Below are 27730 nucleotides of genomic sequence, written 5' to 3'. Positions count from 1 at the left end.
ACATATTTGAAGTTTATTGCTTTCAACTCCTCACCTGCAGAGGCTCCAAACTTCACTGTGTTGCCCCCTCAGTTTCCAGCTGCAGTGTCCTTCCCAAACTCCATCCCCTGCCTTCTGCGGCCAATAGGACTGTGGCTTCCTGTTTGAGGTCTGGCTGACCAGAAGAGAGAGCTCAGGGAAAAAGCAGCTCTTCTTTTTAAAAATAGTTGTATTTATTTATTTTGAGAGAAAGAGAGCATGCAAGCGGAGGAGGAGCAGAGAGAGAGGAGAGAGGGAGAGAGAGACAGACAGACAGGGAGAGAGAGGGACCCAATCAGGCTCCTTGCTCTCGAGAGCGCAGAGCTTGACACGGGTCTCCATCTCGCAGTTGTGACTTGAGCCAGACTCAAGAGTTGGGTACTTAACCAACTGAACCACCCAGGCGCCCCAAGCAGCTCTTCTTTCAAGAGCTGCCTTCGTCCACTTTGCTTTTTGTTCTTCTCGTTGTTTCCAGGTGGCTGTTTCATATATTCTGTCCACATTTCATAAAGCAGAAAGTCCTCTACCTTTGGATTTTTGAATATGTAATCCATATCATCTATTCCAGAAGCGAACTATTAAAATAAACAAGCATAGAAAATTGGACAGTAAGACCTACTGTAAAGGCGGACGATTATCTGACCTTAATTCAGAGGATGCCTTTCAAAGTCAGGGTGTACGAGCTCAGGCAAACTTGACGCAGGCCCCACCCCCACCAGCAGCGTGGTCTCTCGGGCATCACGGACGACGCCCCGCCGCACGCCCCGCCCCCCTCGCCCGCTCGCGCCCGTTTCCATGGCGACGCGGCACCAGGCCGGGGCAGTCGAGCCACCAAGTGGGAGTGCAGCGACCGCAGAGGCGGCGGCAGAGGCGGCGGCAGCGGCGACATGAGCGCGGGGGTGGCGGCGGCCGGGCAGCGGCCCCCCAGCTCGGGGCTCCCGGGCTCCCGGGGCACGTCGCGCCTGCGCCCGCCCGCCATCCTCCAGCCCGCGCAGCACAGCACGCAGGTTGGGCTCATCGAGGCGCAGAAGCGGGTCGTGGACCTGGAGAAGAGCCTGCAGTTCCTGCAGCAGCAGCACTCGGAGACACTGGTCAAGCTCCACGAGGAGATCGAGCACCTCAAGCGGGAGAACAAGGGTGAGTCCGGGCGCCGCGGCCGCGAGTGAGGCGTCTTCCGCGGCTGGGGCCCGAGGGAGAGGCAGACCTGCCGCTCCCGGGTGCCTCCAGTACCGAAACACTCGTGGACTCTAGAACACGAGGTTTAGAAACCCTTAAACAGGGTATAAGGAGGACACAGGGCAGCAAGCCCCACCCCGGGTCCTGCTACGTGGGTCTCGGACTCCCTGCCTCCTCCGCACCCCCGGGCCCCAAACCTGGGTCTTCGTGGGCGGGGTCGACGGGGCCGCCCCACCATCTGGTGATCTGGTGGGGTGGTCTGGCTGTGTAGCGTTTCCCACAGTAAGCCGGGTCGCAGTCTCCTCTCTAGGCAAGTCGGGCCCGCCTGTTCTAAAAACTTTTATGGAAGTAAAAAGTGCGAGTGTACAGCTCAGTGATTTTCACAAACTAAACACAGATCGAGAGCCGACTTGCCATTCCCATCCAGCCCCTCCTTGGACACCTCCCCCTGCCCCCGCGTCTCCTCAGGGCAGGTCCTTCCTAACTTTGCCCCGCTGGTGGCTCCTCACCGCCATGGGCCAGGCCTGAAGCAGAACTTAAGGCCTATCACGGTGGGACACTGCTGTCCTCTCTTCTCCCTTATGCTCTAGTTGGAACTCCTCCCCCCACATTCTTAGCCCTGTCTCAGTTTCTCCCCACCTTTCTCCTGTTGCCTTTACCTGAAGTGCTATTAGATCAAGGGCTCACCATGATGTCAGGACTCCCTCCTCCTGACATAAGGAGTCTTGAGTCTCACCCCTGTCCCTCCCTGATGCCCAGGCTGGATGTGGCCAGCCCACGTTCTGGGTGTCACTTGATCATTGCTCTGACCACATTTGCTCATCCATGACTAGGGGCTCCTGGAGGACTGGGTCATCCTGACTCACTCACCTCTGTTCTTCTGGAGCTTGGGGCTCCACCTAGCAGAGGGTGCCCTATAGATGTCATGGGCAGAGGAATGGACTCCTGGCGAGGCTCTCACCCAAGGGCTCTGGCTCAGGGAACAGCTAGAGGCATTGCTGGCCCTAAGACACCCAGGGTAAAGGCTTGGCCCATGGGGCAGTGTCCTGGCTGCTAAGGCCATGTGTGAGGTCTCTCAGGGGTTCAGCGGGGAGTGCACAGGGCAAGCCAAAACCTCTTCTCCCCAAATGGCTGCAGTTTCAAAAATGACCAGTGCACATGCTTGCTTTCAGATCTCCATTACAAGCTAATAATGAATCAAAAGCCAAAGAAAGGTAAGACTGAGGCCCTTGGGTGCCTGATGGGAAATTACTTCTGTCAGGAGTAGCCCCTCCAGAGTGCTTGTGTCTACCCAGCTAGCTGCACTGGCCCATGTACTATCCCAGTGGGGAGGAATCCTGGGGGACCTGGACAGACACCACTGCCCCCCACCCCCCGCCATGGTGTGGGTGACTGTGCACCCAAGCACAGCAGGTGGGGCTCTCGGGGATCCCAAGGCCTGAAGTCTGCAGTAAGGAAGCAGGAAGAGCAGCTTGGGGTGGGGCTGCCGAGACCCCACCCCTGCCACCACCACCCCACCCCCGGGCCCCCAGCCTTGCGGCTCTGCTGGATTCTTTTACTTGGGTTGCTGCTATGGCAGCCCCCAGCCCTGTGCCTCTGGCACAGACGGCTGTGGGCACAGTCCTTCTGGGGATCCTCCCTGCCATGTCTGCTGTGACCAAGTGTAGAGACAGAGAGACCTGCAGTCACTCGTCTAAGGCCCTTCCTCATCGTGACAGCCCCTTTCTCTTTGCCTGTCCTCCAGCCCAGCCCAGGGAGACTCAGGCTGTGTTGGGCCTGTTCCCCCCACATACCTTTGGGGCCAAGTCTGACATCAAGAGGTGGTCTGAGAGGTGTTAGCCTGGTATGCCCCAGTCTGGGGGTGTCCCGGGGCTCCCTTCCTAGGGGACATGGAATATGGGAACAGTGGTGGTGGGCCCTCCTCGAGCGGAGCAGAGCAGTTCCAGTGAGCTATCCTGGGCAAGTGGCAGGGCCTGTTAATGGTCCCAGTCCTGCAGGGTCGGGGGTCCCCAGTGGGCTATCAGAAGAGGCCATCCTCCCATTCAGGGCCTGCTTCTTCGGGCCCAAGCCCGCTGCTTTCTGGATGGCCCTTCCAGAAATCACCTTCCCCTTGGCCTTGGTTCTGCCTCACCAGAGTGGGGGGGAGGGCTCTGCACAAACACAAACACACAGGCCTGCAGGGCCAGGAGGAAGGTACGGGTGGCCTGGCCCCTCCCAACAGCGGGGCACAGAAGTGTCCGGGAAAGCTGGGACCAAGGTGGTGCTGCCACCATCTCAGACTAACCCGGTGCACTTCCCACAGGCAGCACTTCCAATTCCAGCTTTCAGTCCATCAAGTCCGTCTCAAACTCGACCTTGTCAGGTGGCATGCCAGCACCCTCTGTGAACTCAGGGTCAGGGGAGGGGCACGTGCCCCACTGGGGCCCTGGGCCCCGATGGCCAGTGTGGGGTGCTGACCAGATTGCACCTTTGCCAAGCTCTGTGGACTTAAGGGTTAAGGAGTAGCTGAAGGGAGCCAGAGAGGGTGGCCGCCAGCTGACACCAGCAGGAAGGAGCCGAGGCGGGGTGTGACAGGACCACGGATTGGCCAGAGGGAGACTACGAAAGCGAAAGCGGGGTTGGCTACAAAGGAAGTGAACGTCAGATCAACGTGGGGCACAAGGTCCTGTGGCAGGCACACCCTGCCTGCATACAAAGAGAGGAGCCCCTGAGCCTTCCTAAGTGGTCTTCCAAGGGCAGCCTGGCAGAAGCCCTGCTTGTCAAACACGACAAACACCTGAAAGCAGGTGGATACAGGTGGGACAGCCCTGCCTAGCGTTCTGGGCTTGTGGTGTCCTCTGCAGAGTGAGGGGAGCTAATAGCCCCTTCTCTGCACTCGGCCTCCCTGAGAGGCCAGGCATCCTCCCCGGGTGTGGCCCTTGCCCCTTCCATGCAGGGCCTAGGCAGGCCGTGGGCCTTGTCCGTGGAAAGGAAGTCTGTGCAGGCCGGGTCCCAGAACTCTCATACAGTTTCATTTTGCCCCAAATGGGGTGCTGTTTCAGAGTCAGGGAACAGCTGCGGGGCCACCCTGACCCCTGGACTTCCCCGAGGCATGGGAGACTGACCCAGTACAAGTAGGGGGAGGCCAGCTTCTACAGCAGCAGTAGTTTTAGAGCGTTCAGCAGGCACCACCCACAGACCCCCTTTTTGGGTCACCTGGCAGCCCCCACAATGGGGACTCTGTTACCATCTCTCCTTTACAAGGAGGAAACCGAGGCAGAGGGCAGGCGCTCCTTGGGCACTCACAGCCAATCCTGGAGGACGTGGGCCCTGGCTCTTGATGCCCACCCACAGTGACTGCCCTGTCTGGGTCTGATCTACAGCCAACTCTCAAGGAAAGGCCAGGCCCCGGCCCAGCTTCTCCAAGAAGCAAGACTCAAAAACTGACATTCCTCCGAAGACGGACCTGGAAGAGAAGACCCCAGCTGCTGCCCTGTTTCACAACAGCAAGCGGGACAACGCTCCAGGGGTGCAGGGGCAGGCCAAGTAAGGGCTCACCTGTACCCTGTGGGCCCAGCGTTGCATTTCGTAGGTTCACATTCTGGAAGCAGCCAGCTGCCTTGCCCTTCCAAATGGGTCAGTCTCCAGAGTGAAAGCAGACTCACTCCAGGCAGGCCCATCTGGCGGGCAATGCCCTGTGCTGACCTGAGCCCACACGAGGGTGCCAACAGCAGCCCAGAAACTAATTTCTCACAGAAATGGAACCAAGTAACTTGGCCTTTATATTAGTTTGCTTTTCACCAAGACAACAAGCAAAAGAACAACAGTAAGTTGGGTTCCTGGGCTCACCCTGGGAAATGTGCTTGGCCTCCGCAAGGCACAGAGCCAGCAGGCCAGAGCAAGACCGGGTTGACACCTGTTTCTGGGACTTCCTGGAAAGCAGCAGTGAACCTGGACTTTGCATCCGAAGAGACCCTGTTGTCCCCTGGGTAGTTCAGCCAGCAGGACGGGGTCCTGCTTCTCTGCACGGTCCTTACTGAGAGTCCCTCTCAACCAGCCCCACGGGTGTGGGGTCAGGACTGAGGGCAGTCACACAGCTTGAACCACATCTGACCCTCAGTGCACCTTGAGGGGAGAGGAAGGGATACGCCCAGGTCAGAGCTGGCACCAGAGTGGCCCCCCACCCCCGCCACCTGGCGTCTGGAGCACCCTGGTCAGCAGAAGGGAACCAGACCCCGAGGAGGCTGTGTAGACACACCCTTCTTCCCCACACCAGCCGCACACTGGTGTGGATGCCGCCCTCAAGAGAGGTGGCGGGTGGTTAGACCAATCCTGGCAGGCTAGCTCTGGGCTGCTGTAGTGCCTGTTCCAGAGATGAAGAAGTGGAGACGTCCAGTTCAGCAGCCCCCTGGGTGGCAGGCAGCCAGCACAAGGGCAAGCAGCCCCCCGTGATGAATCTGCCCCTGCACCTGCGCAAGCCCACCACGCTTCAGCAGTGCGAAGTGGTCATCCGCCAGCTGTGGAACGCCAACCTCCTGCAGGCCCAAGAGGTGAGGCTCAGGCAGCGGGGACCCCAGTGCCTCCGCAGACCCCGCCCACTGCCCCTCTTCTCCCTGCCTTCCAGCTGCAGCACCTCAAGGCCCTCCTGGAAGGGAACCGGAGGAGGCCCAAGGCTGCATCTGAGGAGGCCGGCCCCAGCTCTCCCAAGTGAGTGATTCGGCGTGGCCCCCACCGCATCCCGGTGAGGTCTGCTCTTTTGGGGCTCACTACCGACTCCTCTTTCACCAGGGACCAGGAGGCCCTTCACCAGGGAGCCATGCAGCTCCCCAAGGTCCCCACCAAGGGCATCCCCAAGAAATGGTGAGTCCCACCGGCAGGGGGAGGGTGGGGTGGCCTGAGCCCAGTACATAAGGGGCAGGGACAGCTCAGTGCCTTGCCTGGGGCCCTGCTGCCAGCCAAGTCTCCGCTCCTGCTCCCGGGGGCACCTGTAGTGACCTCCCTCTGCCCTACCAGCCTGATTCTGAGCCCTATGCCCGTGGCAGAGCGCCCCATCCTGCCCGCGCTGAAGCAGACCTTGAAGAGTAACTTTGCTGAGCGGCAGAAAAGGCTGCAGGTGGTGCAGCGCCGGCGGCTGCACCGCTCTGTCCTTTGAGGCGGGCGGCACGTGTCGGCGTCTGCATGCCAGGTCAGGGCCAGGCCAGTGCCCTACAGCTGGAGACGCTAACCCTCTCTAGATAGCACTTCAAAAGAATTCGAACACGTTTAGGCCGCGCGAAATTCCAGATAAGCAAAGTTCATGGCAGATAAAGTACTTGGTTGCCCTCAGAACCGAGACACTATTTTCTTGCTCAGTATTTTGCTATTCTGCATTTACACAAAAACACATTAAATAAGTATTACCCTACCTGTTGAAGACTGGAAATAAAGCTCGTTTCTCCACTTGTGAACCTCATCCCTCACCGCTCTCTGACATGGCTGCCCTGCCCTGTGCCCCCAGCTCTGCTCCCTGCGGTGGGAGGGGCCCACTGGGGCAGTCACCAGGACTTGTCCAGGGCCTGGTGGGTGCCCTGCGCCACGGGCAGGCACAGCATGCACCCTTCTTTGAGTGCAGGGGGTTTCCTGGCCCTTGGCTGGGCTGGGACTGCCTTCCAGGCACAAGGGCAAGTCCCGTCCCCCCTGCCACAGCGCCGTCCAGCCTCCACACTGACAATCCCAGCTAACGAGCCATCCTACCGAGCCTGCCTTCTGCTGTGGAGGGCCACGGCCATGGGAGAATGGTCCTCTCCAGGGCGCTGGGGCCCCACCCTGAGATTCCCACCCAAGAGCCTCACCACCCCCTTACTCACCAGAACCGAAGCTTCCTAGGTCTCATGGGTGTGGTCAGTTTAGTGTCGACCCTCCCCTGGCAGGACAGGGCTACTGGCCCCACTGGCCATTTCCTCAGTGCTGATCTCTGCCTCTTCTTTGGGCAGCAGGAGCTTTGCCAGAAACCTCGGGGTAAACCAGGATGAGGCACTGATACTGTCAAAAAAGGGTGAACTAAGGTCTGGGCATCCACGGCCGTCTCCAAGGTGAGGAATCTGGCTCAGCCCTGAAAGCATACCTCACTGGATAGTGGTCCCAGACTTGTGGGAGGGGACACAGTGACAAACTCACAACAAACACAGGAATAATAAATTTATTATAAGAACCACAGATGACACGGTAGTGCACATACAAAAGGGGAAACCTCTCATTGCCAGAGGGCTGATGCCCTGTCAGGGAGCTTTCACTCTCTGGAGCAGCTCTGATGACGCCAGGTCCTGAGGATGCTGCCCTGACCCAAGAACAGGCCCAAGTGCCCAGTGAGTGGGCACGGTGCCAGGTACAGGATCCACTCAGGTGTCCCTGCTCCCTAGGCACCCCCACAGTGCTGAGCAGACCCCCATGGCTTAAAGGGAGAATGCCATGAGGTATGAGTCCCAGGTGATGGCAGGGGATTCACAACTGCCTGCTGGCCGACTTTCCTTCCGAGACGCAGCCAGCGGCCCTTGGATCCAGGAGCTTCCCAGTGGCGTGCCCCCCACGGCAATGGTGGAAGGGTCTGAACCCAAAACCGTGACCAGAGAATTCTGTGTGTGTTTTCAGGGTTTCCTATGCTCTCCATGTTCCCCTACAGAAACAAAAAGTTTTCTGGCACACACACAAGGGGCTCTAACGAGACCTGGAGTTCTCCCCCAGGCTGCTGAGGAAGGACATGGGCCCTGGAGAAGCCAAGGGGACAGCAGCCCAAGGAGGAGCACACAGGGCTGAGGCATGTCCGACTCCCGGGGGGGAGTGGGGGTGGGGGAGTCCCAACCCCACCACGAAGCAGCCAGCTCCACAGCCACCTGCCCCAGTCACGTACAAGTATGGGAAAATGTTTGGCAGGTCCCCAAGGCAGAAGATAAAAGCAGGAAAGCTAATCTAAGCCCAGGTTCTCTAAGGGAGCCAACACCTAGAAATGTCCAACGTGAGGTGCGTGTCCGCTGTGGCCCCGACAAGGCTGCCGGCTATCCCCGTGGTCCCCAGTGGGTGGGTGGCTAGGCGGCGGAGAGGCAGGCCTGGTGGATGCTCTGCGCCCAGGTGTTGAGCAGGGCTGTGACCGAGTGCTTGTCTGGGAGCTGCAGCAGCCTCGAGGTCATGCACCGGTGCACTGACTGCAGGAAGGGGTTGGCGTCTGCAACAGAGCAATGGGCCATGAGTGCCGCTGTGACCTCCGCCGGGACAGCCAGTGCTGGGCCTGACCCTGGGCTGCACAAGCAACTCTTTATGAAAGGCCACCCCACAGACACAGGGCTGGCGTCTAGGGCATCGAAGCCAGTCAACATGACCAGGATGCCATCTCCCGCACACAGTGGGGTGGCCAACACGGTCCCCTCCCAGGCCCATGCGTCAGTGGAGAACTGGAATGTGAACAGGTCTGGAGCCCAGGGCTTTCTCTCAGGGACAGCCTTGGGATCCCAGCCCTATGCACCAGCTCTGCACTGCAGGGGGACTGGCCACCATCAACAGGGGTCTCTCCGGGCCTCTGGTTTGAAGCCATGTCACCCAGGTGGGTCTCCGTAAGCCCAAGCTCCTTCTGTACTCCCGTAACAGCCTTGCAGAGGCCCACAAAGGCGGTTGGACCTGCTCGCCTCTCTCTCACTATAGGTGACCGCCCTGCAGACACAGGATGGACCCCTTTCTTCCCAAGTGACTTCTGGGCAACCCACTCCTGCCCACAAAGGGGCAGCAGAGAAAGGGGAGGAGGGGCCTCAGCTGCGGGGCACAGAGCAAATCTCGGTTGCCCTGAGCTGATGCCCCCTACCAGGGTCCCTAGACGGCAGCCGTGAGGCCTCCCCAAGGCTGTCCTCTTGGCTCACCGTACTGCCACTGCCTGTCAATCCACAGTGGGCTCTGGGCGGGGTAGTCGGCAGGCACACTGAGCTCCAGCGGCGGCACGCTCGGGAGATCCTTGTCATCTGCAACACATGTGTCTATGCCTGTGACCTGGCCCAGGCTGCCCTGCCTCATAGCCCTGCTCTAAACAGGGCTCTTCATATCCCAAAAGGTTCTGGTGAGGCTTGCTGCAGTCTGGAGGTCACTCTGATTCCCACTTCCACATCTCCCTAAGGCCTCAGGCAAGCACAGCCGTAACTGGTTGGGAGGGAGGGGCTTCCCCGGCAGGCCGGTGAGAGGTAAGACTCTGTGGGCTCAGGGCTCTGCCCTCAGAGCACCTCCTGGGCCAGGTATGTGTGAGGATCCAGGAGGACACAGGGATGGTGGGCTTCAGGGTGTGGTGTGAGCATGCCTGTTTGTGGGAGGCCAAGTGCCTGTCCACATGGATCATGCGGGCCTGTGCTGGGCCTGCTCCAGGGCCTTGGGCTGTAGTTCGGGACTCACTCTCCCATAGCACCAGCCCTGCCCTCCCCTGTACGCACCCAACTTGCATATCAGGTGGACGGTGCCGTTGTTACTGCAGTGAGATGGGTCCAAGTTCACCAAGAACTTAGGGTCTAATCTGGCCACCTCCCCCTGGAGCACGTTAGGAATGCTCTGCCGTTCATCGTCTTCAAACCTACGCTTCCGAGTGCATACCACCGGGGCCCTGGAAGAGACCACCATGGTCACCACACCACACTAGGCTGTGGCCCGTGGCCCACGGCCCGCCACCCACCGCGAGGCTGAACCCTGGACCGTACGTACGTAATGGGTGGGCCGTGGATGGCCGTCATGGCTGGCACGAATGTACGGTACAGGGAATGGTTGAAGACAGGTGAGCGGATATTGGCCAGGACGGCATCCAGGAGTGGCTGGCACAGGTACTGCTGCTTGGTTGGCGGCACCGGGGGTGGTGGGGGCGTGGGCTGTGACAGGATGGGGAGTGGGGACGTTAGCAGCCCACTCTTGGGGAGGCTTTCCAGACCCTGAAGTCCTTATCCTTCACAGTCAGACTGCTATGGCTTCCCCACAACCTCTGCCCCCTGGAGACAAATACGGCTGATCCTGGATACATTCTCCTGCCTTCTGCAGCCTTGACTTTCCCCAGAGTTCCCTTCCCCCAGGGCTTGGACTGGGGCTGGGCAGGGCTGGGTGGAGGCCTGATGGTGGAGATGGGCATACAAGAAAGCCCATGCACCTGGGGGCTGCAGAAAGCACCCCAGGACCACAGCCACAGGGTGACTTCTCCCATGTTCCCACATATACTCTCCTTCCACACAGCAGACCTGACCTGGCAAAAGACTCCTGGGCAAGGTCCCCAGGCTGAGCAGCATGGCCCCTCTGCCCACTCCTGACTGTGAAGGCTTCTCTCAGCTTGTGGTTCTGAATTCTCCCCACAGATGCCTGTGGCCCTTTGGACACCACCAGGCCATGGTGCCCCACTCACCACTGCCATGTCATTCTTGAGCTTCTCCAGGGCAATCTCACACTTCTGGAGTGTTTTCAGGGGGCACCTATGGGGAGAGGGGATGTGACTGATTCTGGGTGCTCAAGGATGAGGTGTCAGCGGCTCTTGAGCACTCATCCCAACCGCTCCCTGCCTAGCTTGTCCTGGTGTGCATGGAACCAGCCTTGGCCACCAGAATCCTCCACAGGAGCCCCAGTCATTGAACTATTCCTAGACCCAGAGTATAAGGCAAGATAGTCCCACGTCCAGGAGCTGTCCGGTCCTGCTCATCAGAAGAGGGCATAAAGGTGATGGGTCAGGGGGAGAGACAGAGGCCAGGTCCCTGCCGCAGGCCCTAGAGTCCCAAAGAGGGATCGAGCCTAGAGGCTTGAGTGCTGCCCAGCTCCAATACATCTAGTTCTGCAGTTTCTAGCATTTTGCACAGTAAATAGAACAGAGAAGATCTTCTAGAAGGGAGCATAGCCAAACTGATGCAGAAATAGGGACAGAACCCAAAGGCCAGTCCATGTGCACAGTTCTGCAGAGCTGGCCCGTCTCTGGCGTTCAGAGCAGCACAGCTGGCAGGTAGGGGCAGGGCACGTGTGCCATGTTGTGAACCAGGGCTCCAATGCCTTACAAGTGCTTCTCAAGGCGATGTCTTGTTTCATTTTCACAGCCAACCCGGGTGAGCCATAGTCACTCCTTTTGCAACGGAGTAAATGAGATGCAGTCATTTGCCCAACGCCACTGGGAAGTCAGGGGCAGGGCAGGGGCTGGATACTGGCACAGGCAAGGGACCAAGGGCTTGGAGTCACCTGTGGAGGCCCGAGGCCCCTTCTTTAAACTCCGTCTCACCACCAAATGCCCGTCCAAGGCTGGGCTAACCAAGCTGCCAGACATGGGCACACCACTGTCCTACCCCCAGGACCAGGGGCAAAACTCACCGCTTAGAGGGATCTGTCAGAATGTCCAGAAGGCTCTTCATCTTACTCAGATCCTTTTTTCTGTCTGGGACAGAGAGAGGCTACTAAGACACGTGCCAGGGGTACTTGCATCCCACCCGCCCCCTCCACTGCACCCCTGCCCTGGCCCAGCCGCACCTTCATTTTTATCGATCTTGTTGATCATACGGCGTAGGGGCTCGATGTACTTGGAGAGCTGCTTCAGCTTGTCCAGGTACTGCTGCTCCTCAGCCTGGCTGGAGCCAGCTGGGCTCATGACCGAGCTGGGATTCACTGCAGAACACAATGTGGTGAATGCGGCTTCAGCCCACAAGCCCGGGCTCTCTGCAAACCCTCAAGGTGGGGGATCTAGGGCTCACCCACCCCATTACAAGCTGAGGCCTCCAGAGGGTAAGGGGGTGAATCTCAGCACCTCAACCCACAGGGCTGTGTATGGGTTACATGATGGGCTCTGGTCCCTGGATCACACACCCACCCCAGGCCTGACTTACCAGGGGTGTTTAAAGGTCCCGGGGAGGGAACACTGAAGTTCTGCGGGGTGCGTGCCGTCACTGGACTCTGGGAGGGCTGCGGTGAGGGGCTGGGCAGGAAGCTACTGGGGGAAGGGGCAGGGCCGGAGCTGCAGCAAAGCAAAAGCAGATGCATCTGTGAGCTGGGGCACGAGGTGGGGCCCGCCCTGGGAGCCAGGCAGGGAGGGCCACCCCGGCCAGGCCTACCTGACGTTGGAGTTGGGCTGCGAGCTGGGCTGGCCAGGCTGCGGGGACGGCTGGGGGGGAGGGGGCATCGACTGCGGGGTCTGCACCTGCTGGCCCGGCGATGGTGAGGACAGCATGGTGAGGCTGTTCTGGCTGACCTGGAAGTGGAGGGGGCTCAGCCTGCTCTTGCCTGCCACACACTCTCACTCCTGCTGCACCCTTGCTCCCTCCCCCCACCCCAGGCCCACAGATTCCATCTGCACAAACAAGCCCCCTCTCCCTCTCAGCTTCACCCGCACACCTTCCTTCAGATGCCCTACCCTGTGAATACAAACATAGGTACAGCTCCCCACCCCAAGGATGGACACAAGTCCATGATCACTGAAGTGCTGGCCGAAAGGCCATGCTGGGTAGCCCTTGCTCCTTGGCAGGGAGACCATAAAGTCTACAGGCTTCTAAGCTGGGACAGGACATTCCTATGTCTCTACCTCACAGGTGTGGGAGCCAGAGAAGCTTATGGCCTTGGATGGTGCTGCCTGGCCTCCCCAGCCTGTGATTCTCTCATCTGTGTGCCTGTGAGGAATGTGCTCTGTGACAAATGGGACTGTCTTCCTACATGCTTCCATGAACCCCCTCAGCCATCAGGCCACAGTGGGAGGCTGTGTCTCAGGTTTAATGGGAGCAAAGTGGCCCCTGTGTCAGCCCTTGCCAGCACAGGTGGCCTGAGGATCCTCGGTCTGACGTTTGAGTGAGTCCCACAGAGAGCTGCCTCGCCCAGGACCAATCCAAAGGCCCTGCCAGTTTCAGAGCTTCCAAGGATTGGAGGTGGTGGCTTCTTCCACACCCTAGTCAAGCCCCTGAGCATCCCTTCAGAGCCTGCTTCCTGTAGCCCAGCCCACAACCCCCAACCCTAACTCTTGGACCATCCAGTTCTGCAGATGAAATCTGGCACTTCTCCCAGGGCACTCCAGACACTGGTGACATCTGGGGCCACAGCTCCACGCCTCCCTCCCACACACTCCTCTGCCACAGTGCTAGGGGGACTGGGTGAGGATCACTCTGGGGGTTGCTAGTCTCTTGGTCCTTGAATCAGGGAATAAGAAAAAGCATTTAGAAGAACCCAGATCCCACCAGGAAGACAGGATGCCCGCCCTCCTTGCCTGCCCATTCTCCTGGCTGGGCAAGGGGCCCTGACCTTTCTTCCAGTATACCAGACAAAGCTCCTAGAGTCAAACATCGTTCTCCTCCCACAGGGTGTATAGGCCAGAGAAGCTACATGGGACGCTGGTATGGTAGGGGACCCGGAAGCTACATTATCACACTCCTAACGCAGATGGGTCAGAGCGGCACCAAACCCAAGCCACTGGCCCACCAGCACATCTGCAAACAGAATGAGCTATCCCACCACTTGTGACTAGGCCCCAGGCCTGGGAGCAGAGGGACAGGAACACACAAGCTCAGGCCTCCAGCTGCTGGGCCCAGTTGCTCTGCCAAGTGAAGCAAAATGGTCCCAGGTGATTCACACTGATGTCAGCAACATCAGAAACGGGGCCTAGGGCAGCTTAGTGTGCTGAGCTGAACCAAATGCAGCAGATTTCTCCTAGGCAGGACTCGCCTTCACAGTGCTGGGATACATTGAATCCCATGGCAAGCAGCATGGCCCCTGCCCAGCGGTGGAAAACAGGCTCTAGAATCCACTCGGGTGCCAACAAACTCCCAGGACTAGGAAGGTGAACAGGTCATTTTGGAAGAGCCCAGGTAGAGAAATGGATGGTGCCAAGAGGAAGAAGGCCCTGGGCCTGGCCTGCTAGGTATGGGAACTCTCCTTGTAGTGGTTTCTTGCAAAGCCCCTGCTGTTACCTCCTCTTTTCCTCATCTGGACCTACTGCCACACACTGCCCTGCACTCCCTGAAACTGCCTCTTGCCATATGCCCTCTTCCAGCCTGTAGCTCAAACTCCCCTGGCCTCTCCTGCCCCCACCTGCCCCAGGGAGGAGCCTTAGCCTTAGCTTCTGCTCCAGCACATGTCCCTTCTAGAAGGTATATGGCTCTTGTCTTTAGTCTAAAGCTGGTGCTTCTCTGAAGGGAAATGAGGCATCTGCAGGGTGTCACGGCTGGCGCAAAACCACCGCAACGAGAAGGCCACTGCCTAGTTCACTTCCCACCTAAATGTATGAAACTATATTTAAAAAAATTTTTTTTAATGTTTACTTATTTTTGAGAAAAAGAGAGAGAGACAGAGCATGAGCAGGGAAGGGGCAGAGAGAGAGGGAGCCACAGAATCCTTAGCAGGCTCCAGGCTCTGAGCTGTCAGCACAGAGCTGGAGACGGGGCTCAAACCCATGAGACGTGAGATCATGACCTGAGCTGAAGTAGGACGCCCAACCGACTGAGCCACCCAGATGCCCCTGAAACTGTATTTTAAAAGGCACCTGGGCAGCTCAGTCAGTTAAATGTCTGACTTTGGCTCAGGTCATGATCTCATGGTTCGTGAGGTTGAGCCCTTCAATGGTGTCTCTGCCTTTTCAGATCCTCTCTCCCTCTCTCTCTGCCCCTCCCCTGCTTGTGCTCATGCTCGCTCTTGCTCTCTCTCAAAAATAAATAAAACATTAAAAGAAAAATAGGGATGCCTGGGTAGCTCAGTCAGTTAAGCATCTGATTTGGCTCAGGACATGATCTCATGGTTTGTGGGTTTGAGCCCCACATTAGGCTCTATGCTGACATCTCAGAGCTTAGAGCGTGCTTCAGATTCTGTCTCTCTCTCTCTCTCTCTCTCTCTCTCTCTCTCTGCCCCTCCCCTGCTTGTGTTCTTTTTCTCAAAAATAAATAAACATTGCTGCAGCAACTTCTTACTCAACACGTCTCCGGAGGCGAGGGAAACAAAAGCAAAAATGAACTATTGGGACCTCATCAAAATAAAAAGTTTCTGCACAGCAAATGAAACAATCAGCAAAACTAAAAGGCAACTGACAGAATGGGAGAAGATATTTGCAAATGACATATCATTTAAAGGGTTAGTATCCAAAATCTATAAAGAACTTATAAAACTCAACACCCAAAAAACAAATAATCCAGTGAAGAAATGGGCAAAAGACATGAATAGACACTTCTCCAAAGAAGACATTCAGATGGCCAACCGACACATGAAAAAATGCTCCACATCACTCATCATCAGGGAAATACAAATCAAAACCACAACGAGACACCACCTCACACCTGTCAGAATGGCTAATATTAACAACGCAGGCAACAACAGATGTTGGTGAGGATGCAGAGAAAGAGGGTCTCTTTTTGTTTACAGCAGCACTATCAACAATAGCGAAAGTATGGAAAGAGCCCAAATGTCCATCAATGGATGAATGGATAAAGATGTGGGGTGTGTGTGTGTACACACACACACATACACACACACACACACACACACACACACACACACACATATACACGCACACAATGGAGTATTACCCGGCAATCAAAAAGAATGAAATCTTGCCATTTGCAACTACGTGGATGGAACTAGAGGGTATTATGCTAAGCGAAATTAGAGAAAGACAAATATCATATAACTTCACTCATAGAGGACTTTAAGATACAAAACAGATGAACTTAAGGGAAGGGAAGCAAAAATAATATAACAACAGGGAGGGGGACAAATTTAAGAGACTCTTAAATGTGGAGAACAGAGGGTTACTGGAGTGGTTGTGTGAGGGGGGATGGGCTAAATGGGTAAGGGGCATTAAGGAATCTACTCCTGAAATCACTGTTGCACTATATGCTAACTAACTTGGATGTAAATTAAAAAAATAAATTAAATTAAAAAAAACATTTTTCAAAAGTTGTTTGAAAAAATAAAAGGTACCCTCAGCACTCATACCATGGGGAAACAGGTCACACTTTCCCCACACCGTTTGCTTCTGGGTTCCATGGAGCCACTGACTGCACACAGCTCCCCTGGGCATTACAGTCCACAAGACACAGGGAAAAGAGGCCTGCCCGGGCCCGGGGCACAAGCTCAGTGCTTCCGTTTCCTCTCCTGAGCCTGCCTCTGTGTCCAGCTTCAGGCTCCCCACATCCACACTCCAGGCCGCCATAGGAAACCCCTAGGCTCCCTATATCCAATCCAGATCTCTTTGCATCTGACAACTCCACTGGAAAAATACCTAATTCAGTTGGCAGCATATTCCCTTTCCCAGGCCTTTAGGCCTTCCAGGTTATCCCAAGGCTCCCAGGCCTCCTAAATCCCGCGGACACACCCAGGATGAGGGGCTATGCAAAGGCCTCCGTCAAGAAAGAAATGGCCTAGCAGGGCGCCTGGGTGGCTCAGTCAGGTATCTGACTTCAGTCAGGTATGATCTCACAGTCCGTGAGTTTGAGCCCCATGTTGGGCTCTGTACTGACAGCTCAGAGCCTGGAGCCTACTTCGGATTCTGTGTCTCCTTCTCTCTGCCCCTCCCCCTACTTGCGCTCTGTCTCTCTCTCAAAAATGAATAAATGTTAAAAAAAAAAATTTAAGGGGCGCCTGGGTGGCTCAGTCGTTGGGCGTCCGACTTCGGCTCAGGTCACGATCTCGCGGTCCGTGAGTTCGAGCCCCGCGTCAGGCTCTGGGCTGATGGCTCAGAGCCTGGAGCCTGTTTCCGATTCTGTGTCTCCCTCTCTCTCTGCTCCTCCCCTGTTCATGCTCTGTCTCTCTCTGTCTCAAAAATAAATAAACGTTAAAAAAAAAAAAATTAAAAAAAAAAAAATTTAAGAAAGAGAGAGAGGAAGGGAGGGAGGGAGGGAGGAAGGGAGGGAGGGAGGAAGGAAAGAAATGGCCTAGCAAGGTGGCTAATGAGATAGAACCCCCCCAGGTCTTCAGGTTTACATCTGGTCTAGCCAGCTTCTGGGGCAGAGGGGAGCAAGATGGCTGTGTCCCATTAATGATGTATCAAGTCCTCCAGAAGGGAAAACTGCTGACCCAGCTCTGCATTTTCCCTCCCTAGGCACGTTCTGCAAGCGGCACAGGTAGGTCTGTCACAGCAGCTAGCACACGCCATTGGACACTAGTGCTGCACCTGCTCGGGGAGGGAGCTCTGAGTGCCTGCCTGCTGTCACATGCATGTCACACATGGTAAGTGAGAGTTCAGAGGGAAGTGACTTGCTCAAGGTCACATGACTAGTGGAGGAGTCCAGGCACCTCAGCATCATCTACTTTCCTAAGGAGCAAGGAAAAGTATCTGGGAAGGGACCCTGCACAATGTCCCAAAGGGAGTAGAAAGGGAAGGCAAAGTTCAAGCAGAGGGGACACAGCCAGAGCACAGGTGGGCGGCAGGGCCAGGCTGCTGGGCTACAGGGCAGAAAGACTGGTTTGGGGAGCTATGTGCTATGAGATAACCTGTGGAGAGGCTGGTGGCACCATATACTCTAACCCTCCTGGGACCACCCATGCCCACCGGACATCCCTGGAACTGCCCCATACTCCTGGCCCCTGTACATGACACATCCCCAGGAGTCACTCTACAGGGTAAAGAGGAATATGGACTCCACTATGGCGCCATCTGCTTACATTGCCAGGGATCCCAAGTACCCTCTGGACTCCTGTGCTAGGCATGTCATCCAGCATGTGTCCAGCACAGAATCCAGCTTTGTCATTGTTGTCAGGATCATGAAGTGCTCCCCCACAATATGAAGATGCAGTCAAGGGACACAGTGCAGGGTCGGGGGGCAAAGAAGAGGCTGAGATGAGAGAGCCCTGTCTCCTGAAGGGCTGACAGAAGAACAGACTTTCTATTCTGCTTGTTTTCCTGAACCCAATTTGTTGCCGCAAGGAAAGAATAAACCAGATAGGCACTGTGCACATTGTGTCAAGGTCTGAAGGTGCTGGTGGCTGCTGAGGGCTCAGTTGGGGCGCCTGCTGGATGGCAGGGTTGGCTTCTGGCTACACTGTAATGATGCATTTCTGGAATAAACTAGCTTTTCTCAGGAGGGACTAGATTGGGAGGGCACAGACACAAAAACAGCTGCATACCAATTCTGGAGCCAGGTCTGTGGCAGGCCAAATGCCCACAATGTGTCTGCCACTGTTGCAGGGGTGGAAGAAGGAGGCTGGGGGAGTGGGTTTGAGCCTGCAAGCCAGGACCTTGCTGAGAGGTCAGGGTGGGAAGAGGGAAGGATGCGGAGCCTGGGCCGAGGATTTAATTTGAGCGTCTTGGGTCTGTTTTGCAGGTGGCAGTGGCTCCTCCAGCTTCAAGCACTGTTAGAGGGCCAGACAGAAGTGGACACCTACCACTGCTGAAGGGGTGACTACAAGGACTTCTCCTAAATGTGTGAACTGAGACCCACTGCAGTGAGAACGAACAAGTCCATACACAGAAGTAATTCAAGGCCTGGCATACACCACATACTCAAAACGTTAGGGATTTTATTGGTCTTACAAAAGTCAGCCCTGCATGTTGATGCCAAGGTCATTTCCCCACACCCAATAACCCAACCTGTCAACCCAATGGAGACTGAGAGGCTGCGGGAAAGGAAAACAAGCAGCTCTAGGTCAAAGAGCTGAGAATCAAAGGAACCAGGATGGGAGACACTCAATAGTGGCATGTGGGCAGGTACTAGGGCTTGGGGGCTGCAGGTGCCTGATGCTCCAAGGGATGGAGCCCCGAGCCAAGAGTCATGTGGAGGACCCTATGCAGCATTGGGTCGCGAGGAGCTGTGCCCGGGCTCTGCCCTGCCCAGCCCTCCATGCCACCTAGGTTACAGGCCTACTTTCCTGCCCCACAACTTCTGTTCCTCTAGCAAGCTCTGTCATAAGGCCTTTTTACCAGCAGATTCTAGCTACTTCTGCCTCCTGTTATGCAACAACTACCAAATGGGAGGCCGATGCCAAAGAACTCACACTCGTCAATGAGCAATTGCTACTGGCACACCTGGGGTGACTCATAGGGGTCAGGAGGCAGGAAGAGTGACGATAGACCATGCTGCCAAATGGCAAGGCCATGATCTCAGGAAAGCTCGTGCCATTGTTTCTGTGGCATGTGGCAGTATGGTACAGGGCCTAGGGCCAGACAGACGATGGCAGTGCCCTGCACAGACTACCTCCCTCACTTGCAGCAATGGCAGTGTCTGCACATGCGCCATCAGGGAAGGGCAGGATTGTCTGCTAGGATTAGAGATGCATCTATCTGCCTTATGATAGAAACGGAATCTTACAGTTTTGGCAAGTCTGAAGTTTTCACAGCAAACCCACTAAAATGGAAAGCCCGTAAGATGAGGGAACCTCCTTACCATTTTATTCTCAGAATCTCAGAACAGGGCCTGGCCCACAGAATGCACATCGCGACCATTTGTTAAACAAACAAATACACCATGGAAGAATTCCAGATGTCATACAGTAATGGAGAGCCAGGAATTCATATCTCTGAAAACGTGTGATGTACACAGAAGTCTTTATATACCTAGAAAGGAATGTGTGTAGTAAATTCTACACTCCACACAGGAAATTCTAGAACAGCACAGTCCTACAGAACTTTCCACAAGCTTGACTTGATCTACAATCTGTGCTGTCCAGTATAATAGCCACCGGCTTCCCCATGGTGCCACCAGGCACTTGATATGTAATTGAATTTCAACTTAAGGAACTGGAGTTTTACTTTAATGTAATTTTTATTAGTTTAAATGTAAATACATACATATGGCTGGTAACTATCCGCACAGCTCAAGAAAGCAAAACTATCTGCTTAGCTTCAGTTTTATGTTACCACAAAAAGAGGCACTACCATAACTATCTAAAACACTAAATTTCTTCATTTCTTTTTTGTTAAGTAAACTCTATCCCCAATGTGGGGCTCGAATTCACGATCCTGAGATCAAGAGTCACATGCTCCACTGACTGAGCCAGCAGGGCACCCCTAAAACCTTAAACTTTAACGTAAGAAAATTAGCTCCCATCTTCTCCACCAAATGAAAATACCAGAGCTACCCAAAGTATTGAAATGCAAATAAACACAGGTGTTTACTCCTATGCCCTCAAGAAACAGAAGCTGGGCTTGGCTCATGTGAGCTTGGTTAGGCACTTCCAGGACCACAGCAAAGGAAGTCACTGACGATTACAATGTGCCTCACAAAGGTACTCACAGGGCCCTGAGCTTTCCGGGGGCCCTGGGCACTGCCCCATAAGTACCTGTGCTGAGAAGGCTGTCCACCCAAAGCGGTAGAACTTGAATGGACGGCAGCTGAGGTGGTGGTGGTGAACGGGAACTGGGCTCTTACTTCCCTCACACCTTGGGCCAAGGCTGCAGTGATCATCTTGAGGTCAGAGGGATAACAGACAAGGTGATTGCAACAAACACAGTGCATGGGTGGGTGGAAAGGGGCGTGCAGCCTGAGACAGGAGTGCCCACTGGGCTGTGGGGGTCGAGAGCAGCCTGGCCTACGTATTCAAGCTCACAGCATGGAGGCCTGTGTTGGCATCGCGAATCCAGGGAGCCACCCAGGCACCCCAAAGAGTTTATTATTATTTTGTTTTTGTTTTTAATGTTTATTTATTTTTGAGAGACACAGAGACAGAGTGGGGGAGAGGCAGATAGAGAGGGAGACACACAATTTGAAGCAGGCTTCAGGCTCTGGGCTTTCAGAATACAGCCTGACATGGGGGTCGAACCCACGAACTGTGAGATCATGACCTGAGCCGAAGTCAGACGCTTAACCGACCAAGACACCCAGGCGCCCCTCACCTTTCATTTACACAAGTAATGTCAGAAAAAACCGAACCTGATGTATAAGGCTCAGGGCTTACTAATTTTCCTGAAACACCAACTACCACACTTCGCCCCAAGTTAAGAGTCTCAGCCATCCATCAGGGCCACAGCACTGGCGAGCGCCACAGGACATCTCTTTTCTGCTCTGAGAGGGCGGACTTGAGAGACAGGAATGGAGGACTGTGTGCTCAGGCTCCCAAAGCCAGCACTTCTTTCACAGAACCACACATCAGGACACACATTATCAGTAACAGCAAAAAACTGCAAATAATCTCAAGGTCCAAAAACAAGATGGCAATTAAGGACAGCAGGATATGTTTATAATAAGCATTCATGTATGTACGTACACATATACATCACACAGCATAAAATAGCATTAACTGAGGATTTTTTTTTTTTTTTTTTTTGAGAGAGAGAGATAGCAAGTGGGGAAGATCTGATCTGTGATGCATGGGAGGGAGGTGGATACCACTCCTGATAAATTTGAAGGCACGTGCCTCATAAAAGCAAACCCACCCATAAACACTCAAGCAATGACCCTTTCCTCCTCCCCAGCTATCAATCAGTGTCACAATCTTCCCAGTGTCCCCAGTGAAAAAGAAGAGTCCTGGGCCTACTTTAGTTGTGCCTTAGCAGCCCTCTGCACTCCAATGAGGGGGAAAGAAAGTATCAAGGTTACTCTATGGGTGACTGAGCCCACAGTCAAGCTCCCACGCTGGCTGGGCTGGGTCCTCCCCAAGCAGAAGCAGAGAGGAGAGTAACCACCAGAAGAACAGCCCTATCCACGGGCTCAGTGCAGGGTATTGAGTGCAGAGAACACATCTGCTTTAGGTCTTAGCTCTGTGCAAACACCTCAGGTCCCTCTACTCGCACACTTCTCAGGCAGCTTCCCATGGACTGGAGCAACGTGGCTGAGACCAGACAGGACCCAGTTTGAGCCTCCCTCACAGTGAGATGTCATCAGACACTGACAGAACACGCAGCATCCCAGAAGTGCTCAACATGTGGTGCTGTGCACCTGACAGTGAGCTTGGCTGACTCGCTGGTAATGAGCAGGATAGGAGCACAGCAGGGGCAGTGGCGTGGCACCCCAGCTCAGGGCAGCACCTGGGCAGGTGGCACTTCACCTAACAGGTCTGTTCTATCTAAAGCCAATACTCTCTTCTGAGCCAGTGTTCCCACTGCCAGGTGGAGACAGAACCAAAGCCCCAGACTAGATGCCTCTTCTCCCTGGCACCAGCAGGATGGGGGATCTGTGGAAAATCATGAGGCCCAATCTCTAACCCCAAACACCATTAAGAATCTGGCCTCTACCAGGAAAGGCTGGGCAAGGCCTACTCCATCCCATCAACATCCAAAACACAGAGGGTGGGCATGAAGGGCCTCAGCTACACTTCTCAGCGCAGGGGGCAAGCACTGGGAAAGTGCTGGGCAAGGGGCTGCAGCACAAACCCACGCAGTCCACTAGAGCCAGGCACCACCATACTTGTGCTCTTCCGTGTCCAGAATGCTAGTGCACACCTGCCACCAGCCCTGCACTCCAAGCTGAGGAGAGGTTGAGGCCACAATGCTACCCTCTCCAACGTGTGTTCTCAGAGGAGGAGGGAAGGGGGAAGATGAGGGTGTCTGAAGAGAGGTGGGGGGAATCCGGTAACACCAAGCCAGGCTGGCCACCTTGAAGACCCTGTGGGCTGGCTCCTAGACTGCCCATGATCCAAACAACCAGGACCCTCACTGTAGAGTGCCTGAAATCCAGCTCCATGCACAGGTGGACATGCACCTGCCAGTGCCTACAGAAGCCCCTGGCCCCAAAGGCCCTCACCTGGGTTCCAAAAGCCCTCACCTGCACTCCGGAACCCACTATCTGGGAAGCCTGAGCTGTCGGCACCGCTGTCTGCTGCTGCACCTGGGGCTGCACCTGCTGCACCTGTTGCACCTGCGGCTGCTGCACCACCATTGGAGCGCGGACCTGAGGGAGGAAGGGAGAATGCGATTTGGAGCCATCCGGGCACGTGGTGGAGCACCTACTACGTTGGTGGGAGCTTTGAATCTTGCAGCTTATCATGAGAAGGGATGGGATTGTCACGACTTCACTGGCTGTGGTATCACTTCACTGGCTTTACCTTATCCCATAGCTGATTAGAAATGTCCCACACCAGTCTGGCTCTGAGCCAAGCCCCACCTCCTCTGACTATGATGAGAAGCATGGCCCTCCAACTGGAATGTCACCATACAGCCACCACTACCATTTACTGCTGCAAGCAAAGCGATGTCTCCCAAGGCCAAGTGCACAGCCCAGCCTGCTTGACTTCTGGGCCAAGCATGCTGATGGTCTACAAGAGCCCCACCTATGAAACCAGGGGCTAGTCCCCAGGTGACAAGTGTGACCATACTTTGTTCCTCAAGATCCTCCCCAGCTTCCAGCTTGGCCCTGTGGGTCTCCTATCTGCCCGCCACTCAGTTCAACATGGCCCATCCCTTTCCACTCAATAAGTGAAAAACAGAAAAGGCCATGAAAACGAGTAAGCAAAAAAAAAACTATTAAAATGGCCCCTTGACACAGCTCCGCCTGACTTGATGATAATACTGTGTCCTCCATGTCAATGTCACCAACTAGATATGCTTTGTACAGAGATGCACAATAAGACTGACAATTACATGATTTCCTATTAATCCCCTTCCTCAAAAATCTGGTAATGACAGGGATCTTCGCTCAAAACGTAATTCTAAGCAGTTAGCAAACCCACAGTGAATGCTCAATGAGGCCGCACACCCTCTCGCACAGTGAGAATATGTGTGCTGCTGTCCACCTGATCACCCAGTCTTAGAATGCCATGGCCACTGCTGAAGTCAGCCATGCTACTTGGAAGAAAACTGTTGCCCAGCAGAGGCAGTGCCTCTGTGCAGGGTACAGCAGCTCTTGGAATGCACTCCCCCCTTGTCAAGCTGGATGCGGGAGCCAGCATGGGGCCTTCCCCACCTATGTCCAAAGAAGCCCCAGAAACAGCTGCCGGCCACACGCCCACCAAAGGCCACGGGTACTCACAAGTTTCAGCTGTGGCTGGGCATACAGCATCTGTCCAGGGAGGGCCGGAGCCTGTGACACCAAAGGCTGGGTCTGTGACTGCGCCTGGAGCTGCGATGGCTGGTTCTGAGCAACTGGTGGCTGCTGGGGTTGTGGCGGCTGGTGGTGCTGTGGGTGGTGCATCGGCTGCAGCTGCTGGGGCAGGGCCTGGGAAGGGGGAGGCTGGGGCTGCTGCATCGGTGGCTGCTGTAGTGGCGGCTGGGCCTGCAAAGCTTGCTGCTGCTGCTGCTGTTGCTGCTGCTGCAGCTGCAGCTGTGCCATCCGCTGTAGCTGCTGCTGCTGCTGTATCTATGGGCAGAATAAGCAGTACTTGGTCGGTTATCCATCTGCCTCTGGGCCCTGTGTCAGCCTTGCCCCCAGGAAGCCTGTCCGGGCTGCTCTCACAGGACACCGAGGACACACCCAAGTATGTGCCTGTGCCCTGGTCACCAGACACCAGCTGCACCTGAGCCTAAGAGAACGAAGGTTCAAGGGAAGTATCCAGAGGGTTTAGGAAGGGTAACAGAGGTGTGGCCCCATCGAAGCTGGGATAAATGCTCGGGTGGCTGCAAATCCCTGAGGCCTCTCCAGTGATGCTTGTCTGGTCACTAGAGTGGGAAACTACAAGCCTTGGGAAGATGGCCAGTGTATGCTTTTCAGGATGAGGAGAAAAAGTGAGGCTGAGGGAAAAGTTGGCTCTGGGGAAGGGGGCCTCCAAGACCCAGGAGGGTGGCCACTGGGAAATGGAGGCAGCAAGCCAAGGCCTGGGGAGGGTGGGAAAGTGGAGAGATCCGCTCAGGCCTTCCCTCCCTCAATCAAGAGCAGACCTGACGTTAGATGCTTAATACGTCTAGATGCTGCCTGCCAACAACGGGAGGAAGAAAACAGTTTCTTTATAAGCAGGGCTTCTAATGTGACACTGCCACCCCCCCACAGAGAAATGAGGCTCGATTAGAGCTGCGTCCAGGCACCAAAACACTCAAGAGACAAAACAGGAGGCATGCAAGTACTCAAAAGAAACACGCTCACAGGACGGCTCAGGCATTCCTGCATTGTGGAGTGTTCTTCTCACTTCTTGCTTCAGTTAACTCTTACATGAATCGCTTGCACCCGGAAGCCTCCACAGATCTAGCCCTCCACCCCCGGCACGCAGTAGGCCCGCGGCCAGACGCCAAGCCCAATAGAGAGGACCTCCTTGTGCGATCCCAGCACCCTCCTAAGAAGTTGGGGCCTATCCCTCCTCCCTGCACCAGGCCCTGCGGGGAGCCCCCAGACGGAGGAGGAAGCCCGGGCACCAGGCATCAGAAGGATGTGCAGCTGCCTCTGGACCCCCGCACCCAGCACTGTGGTTGGCGCACATCCAGGGCTCAAGGACCACGGGAAGAGGCTGAGCACCGGCACCTAGTACCTGCTGCTGGTTTTGATGATGCAGTTTAATCAGGTGTTGCTGCTGCTGCTGCTGGAGCTGCTGCTGCTGCTGCTGTACCACCGCCTGGAACTGCTGCTGCATGGCATTCTGCTGGGCCTGGAACTGCTGCTGTTGCTGTTGCTGCTGCTGCTGCTGCTGCTGTTGCTGTTGCTGCTGCAGCGCCACCTGCTGCTGCTGGAACTGCTGCTGCTGCTGCTGCAGCGCCACCTGCTGGAGCTGCAGCTGGGCTGGAGGCAGAGTGGTGAATCAGGCGGGGCACGCGGGGGAGGCCAGGGCGGGGGAGGCCAGAGCAGAGGCCGCTGTTATCGCAGCTCTGCGGACAGGGAGGGCGGGGAGACAGCCCACTGCGCCCACAGCGGGCCCACAGCCGCTGGAGCTGAACACTCCATTTGGGAAAGACAGACAGATGTGACGGGCAGCATTTGTGTTGATTACGGACCTTCTTAGGAATTTCTGTACAATAATAGAGGAAAGAAAAGGGCCAACAAGCCCAGCCTCTGGCAACCACTGAGCTACTTTCTGTCTCTACGGAGGTGCCTATTCTGGACATTTCTTATCAATGGAATCTCACAGTATGTGATCTTTTGTGACTGGATTCTTTTGTTGAGGGTAATATTTACAAGGTTCACCCATGTTGCATGAGTGTTTCATTTCTTTTTATTGCCATATAGTATTCCATGGTATGGATTTCCTACATGTTGCTTATCCACCAGCTGATAGGCATTGCTTCTAAGCCTTTTGGTGGTTATGAGTCATGCTGATATGAACAAACATCTACAAGATTTTCTGTGGTGCAGTTTCTTTTAGGGAGATGAAAATGTTCTAAAATGGACTGTGGTGATGGTTGCACAACTCTGTGAATATACTTAAAGATCACTGAATATTGCACTTTAGATGGGTAAACCATAAATATGTGAATTATATATCAATGAAGTTTTCTTTTTTTTTTAATGTTTATTTTTGGAGAGACAGTGCAGTGCAGGCGGGGTAGTGGCAGAAAGGAGGAGACAGAGGATCTGACGCAGGCTCTGCACTAAAAGCAGAGAGCCTGATGCAGGGCTTGAACTACAAAAGGTGAGTTCATGATCCAAGCCGAAGTTGGATGCTTAACCGACTGAGCCACCCAGGCACCCCAATGAAGTTGTTATTTAAAAAATAAATAAATAGAAATAATCCAGAGAGACCCTTTGTATGCTTTGCCCAGTTTCCCTGATGGTACCATTTTGGAAAATTATAACATAACACAATCAGGATGCATTTTCATTTGTGTGGGTGAGTACATTAAATTCTACACAATTTCCTCACCAGGATAGATTCAGTCACCATCGAAGTCAAGATACTGAACAGTTCCAACACCACAGGGATCCCTTGTGATGCCACCCACTTCAGCACCCCTGGCAACCACTAAGGTGTCCTCTATTTCTAATGTTCTGTCATTTCAAAAATGTTATGTAAGTGGGGGCTATACAGGATAACTGGCTTTTTCATTCAACATAATTCTCCGAAGATCATCCTGGATGTAACGAGTATCATTACTGCTTTCCTTTTTACTGCCAAGTCGTATTCCATGGTATACCTATCTCTGTTCAACCATTCATACCATAAAGGACATTTGGGAGTGACTGCTACCATGTACATTTGTGTACAGGTTTTTGCGGGAAGGTAAGTTTTCATGTCTCTGGGATAGATGCCCAAGAGTGTGACCGCAGAGTTGTATGTTTAATTTTTATTATTAATCTTTTTAAGTTTATTTACCTATTTTGAGAGAAAGAGTGGGGGAAAGGCAGAGAGTGAGGGAGAGAGAATCCCAAGCAGGCTCCACCCTGCCAGTACGGAGCCCGACGCAGGGCTCGATCTCCCGAATTGTGAGATCATGACCTGAGCTGAAACCAAGAGTCAGACGCTCAACTGACTGAGCCACCTAAGGCACCCCTGTACATTTAACTTTTAAAGAAGCTATATCATTTTACATCCCCACTAGCAATGTATGAGTGATCCAGTTTCTTCTCATCCTTGCCAGCATTTCAGAGTGTTATTTTAGCCATTTTACTGGTATACAATGTTTTAAATCTTTTTGTTATAACTTTTTTTTTTTTTTTAAAGATGTATTTAAGTAGTCTCAGTCCAACGGTGGGACTCAAACTCGTGACCCTGAGATCAAGAGTTGCATGCTACACTGACTGAGCTAGCCGGGTGCCCCCACAGATGTCCAATTCTTTTTGGTTTGATGTATATCCAGCAATACTGTGGGAGTGTAGAGTGAGGCTTGCTTTATGGTTTATTCTTA

The 27730-nt window shown here is 54.7% G+C and overlaps 2 protein-coding genes across 10 annotated transcripts in view; one reads left to right on the top strand and one right to left on the bottom strand.

Moving 5' to 3' along the window:
- The first annotated feature begins 796 nt into the window (after positions 1-796).
- LOC144613864 (coiled-coil domain-containing protein 74B-like) lies at positions 797-6620 on the top strand. 5 transcript variants are annotated; one of them, XM_078435510.2, is made up of 7 exons: positions 797-1155; positions 2367-2408; positions 4557-4719; positions 5546-5723; positions 5798-5880; positions 5962-6033; positions 6187-6620. In XM_078435510.2, the coding sequence occupies exons 1-7, from the start codon at positions 906-908 to the stop codon at positions 6323-6325; spliced, it is 927 nt and encodes a 308-aa protein (XP_078291636.2). In that variant the 5' UTR covers positions 797-905; the 3' UTR covers positions 6326-6620. The 5 variants fall into 5 exon arrangements, with proteins under 5 accessions (XP_078291636.2, XP_078291635.2, XP_078291637.2 ...); XM_078435509.2 differs by having other exon boundaries at positions 5513-5723; XM_078435511.2 differs by having other exon boundaries at positions 5513-5723; positions 6216-6313.
- Positions 6621-7333: 713 nt separating this feature from the next.
- The window catches only part of LOC132665670 (mediator of RNA polymerase II transcription subunit 15), a 67813-nt gene continuing 47416 nt past the window's right edge, over positions 7334-27730 (bottom strand). For 3 of the 5 annotated variants that reach the window (XM_060613022.3, XM_060613025.3, XM_060613024.3), the window contains 12 exons: positions 25423-25670; positions 23997-24323; positions 22794-22919; positions 12240-12376; positions 12015-12142; positions 11662-11796; positions 11506-11569; positions 10562-10628; positions 9880-10040; positions 9615-9781; positions 9057-9155; positions 7334-8371 (listed from right to left, as the gene is read on the bottom strand). In XM_060613022.3, the coding sequence (XP_060469005.1) occupies positions 8235-8371; positions 9057-9155; positions 9615-9781; positions 9880-10040; positions 10562-10628; positions 11506-11569; positions 11662-11796; positions 12015-12142; positions 12240-12376; positions 22794-22919; positions 23997-24323; positions 25423-25670 (1796 nt within the window). In that variant the 3' untranslated portion in view covers positions 7334-8234. Of the gene's footprint in view, positions 8372-9056; positions 9156-9614; positions 9782-9879; positions 10041-10561; positions 10629-11505; positions 11570-11661; positions 11797-12014; positions 12143-12239; positions 12393-20373; positions 20499-22793; positions 22920-23996; positions 24324-25422; positions 25671-27730 lie in introns of all 5 variants that reach the window. The other 2 variants (XM_060613026.3, XM_060613023.3) reach the window with 2 other exon arrangements.

This window comes from Panthera onca, chromosome D3 (genome assembly GCF_046562875.1).
Source record: "Panthera onca isolate mPanOnc1 chromosome D3, mPanOnc1 haplotype 2, whole genome shotgun sequence".
In the NCBI taxonomy this organism is placed as follows: Eukaryota; Metazoa; Chordata; class Mammalia; order Carnivora; family Felidae; genus Panthera; species Panthera onca.
This window is presented reverse-complemented; position numbering and strand designations above follow the sequence as displayed.

What these genes read in the sequence shown, in the direction of transcription:
- LOC144613864 (XM_078435507.2), top strand. Translation starts at nt 906, where the DNA reads ATGAGCGCGGGGGTGGCGGCGGCCGGGCAGCGGCCCCCCAGCTCGGGG. An exon ending in GGGGTGCAGGGGCAGGCCAA is followed by an intron (nt 4,720 to 5,533) that starts GTAAGGGCTCAC and finishes GGGCTGCTGTAG; the next exon opens with TGCCTGTTCCAGAGATGAAG. An exon ending in GCCGGCCCCAGCTCTCCCAA is followed by an intron (nt 5,881 to 5,961) that starts GTGAGTGATTCG and finishes CTCTTTCACCAG; the next exon opens with GGACCAGGAGGCCCTTCACC.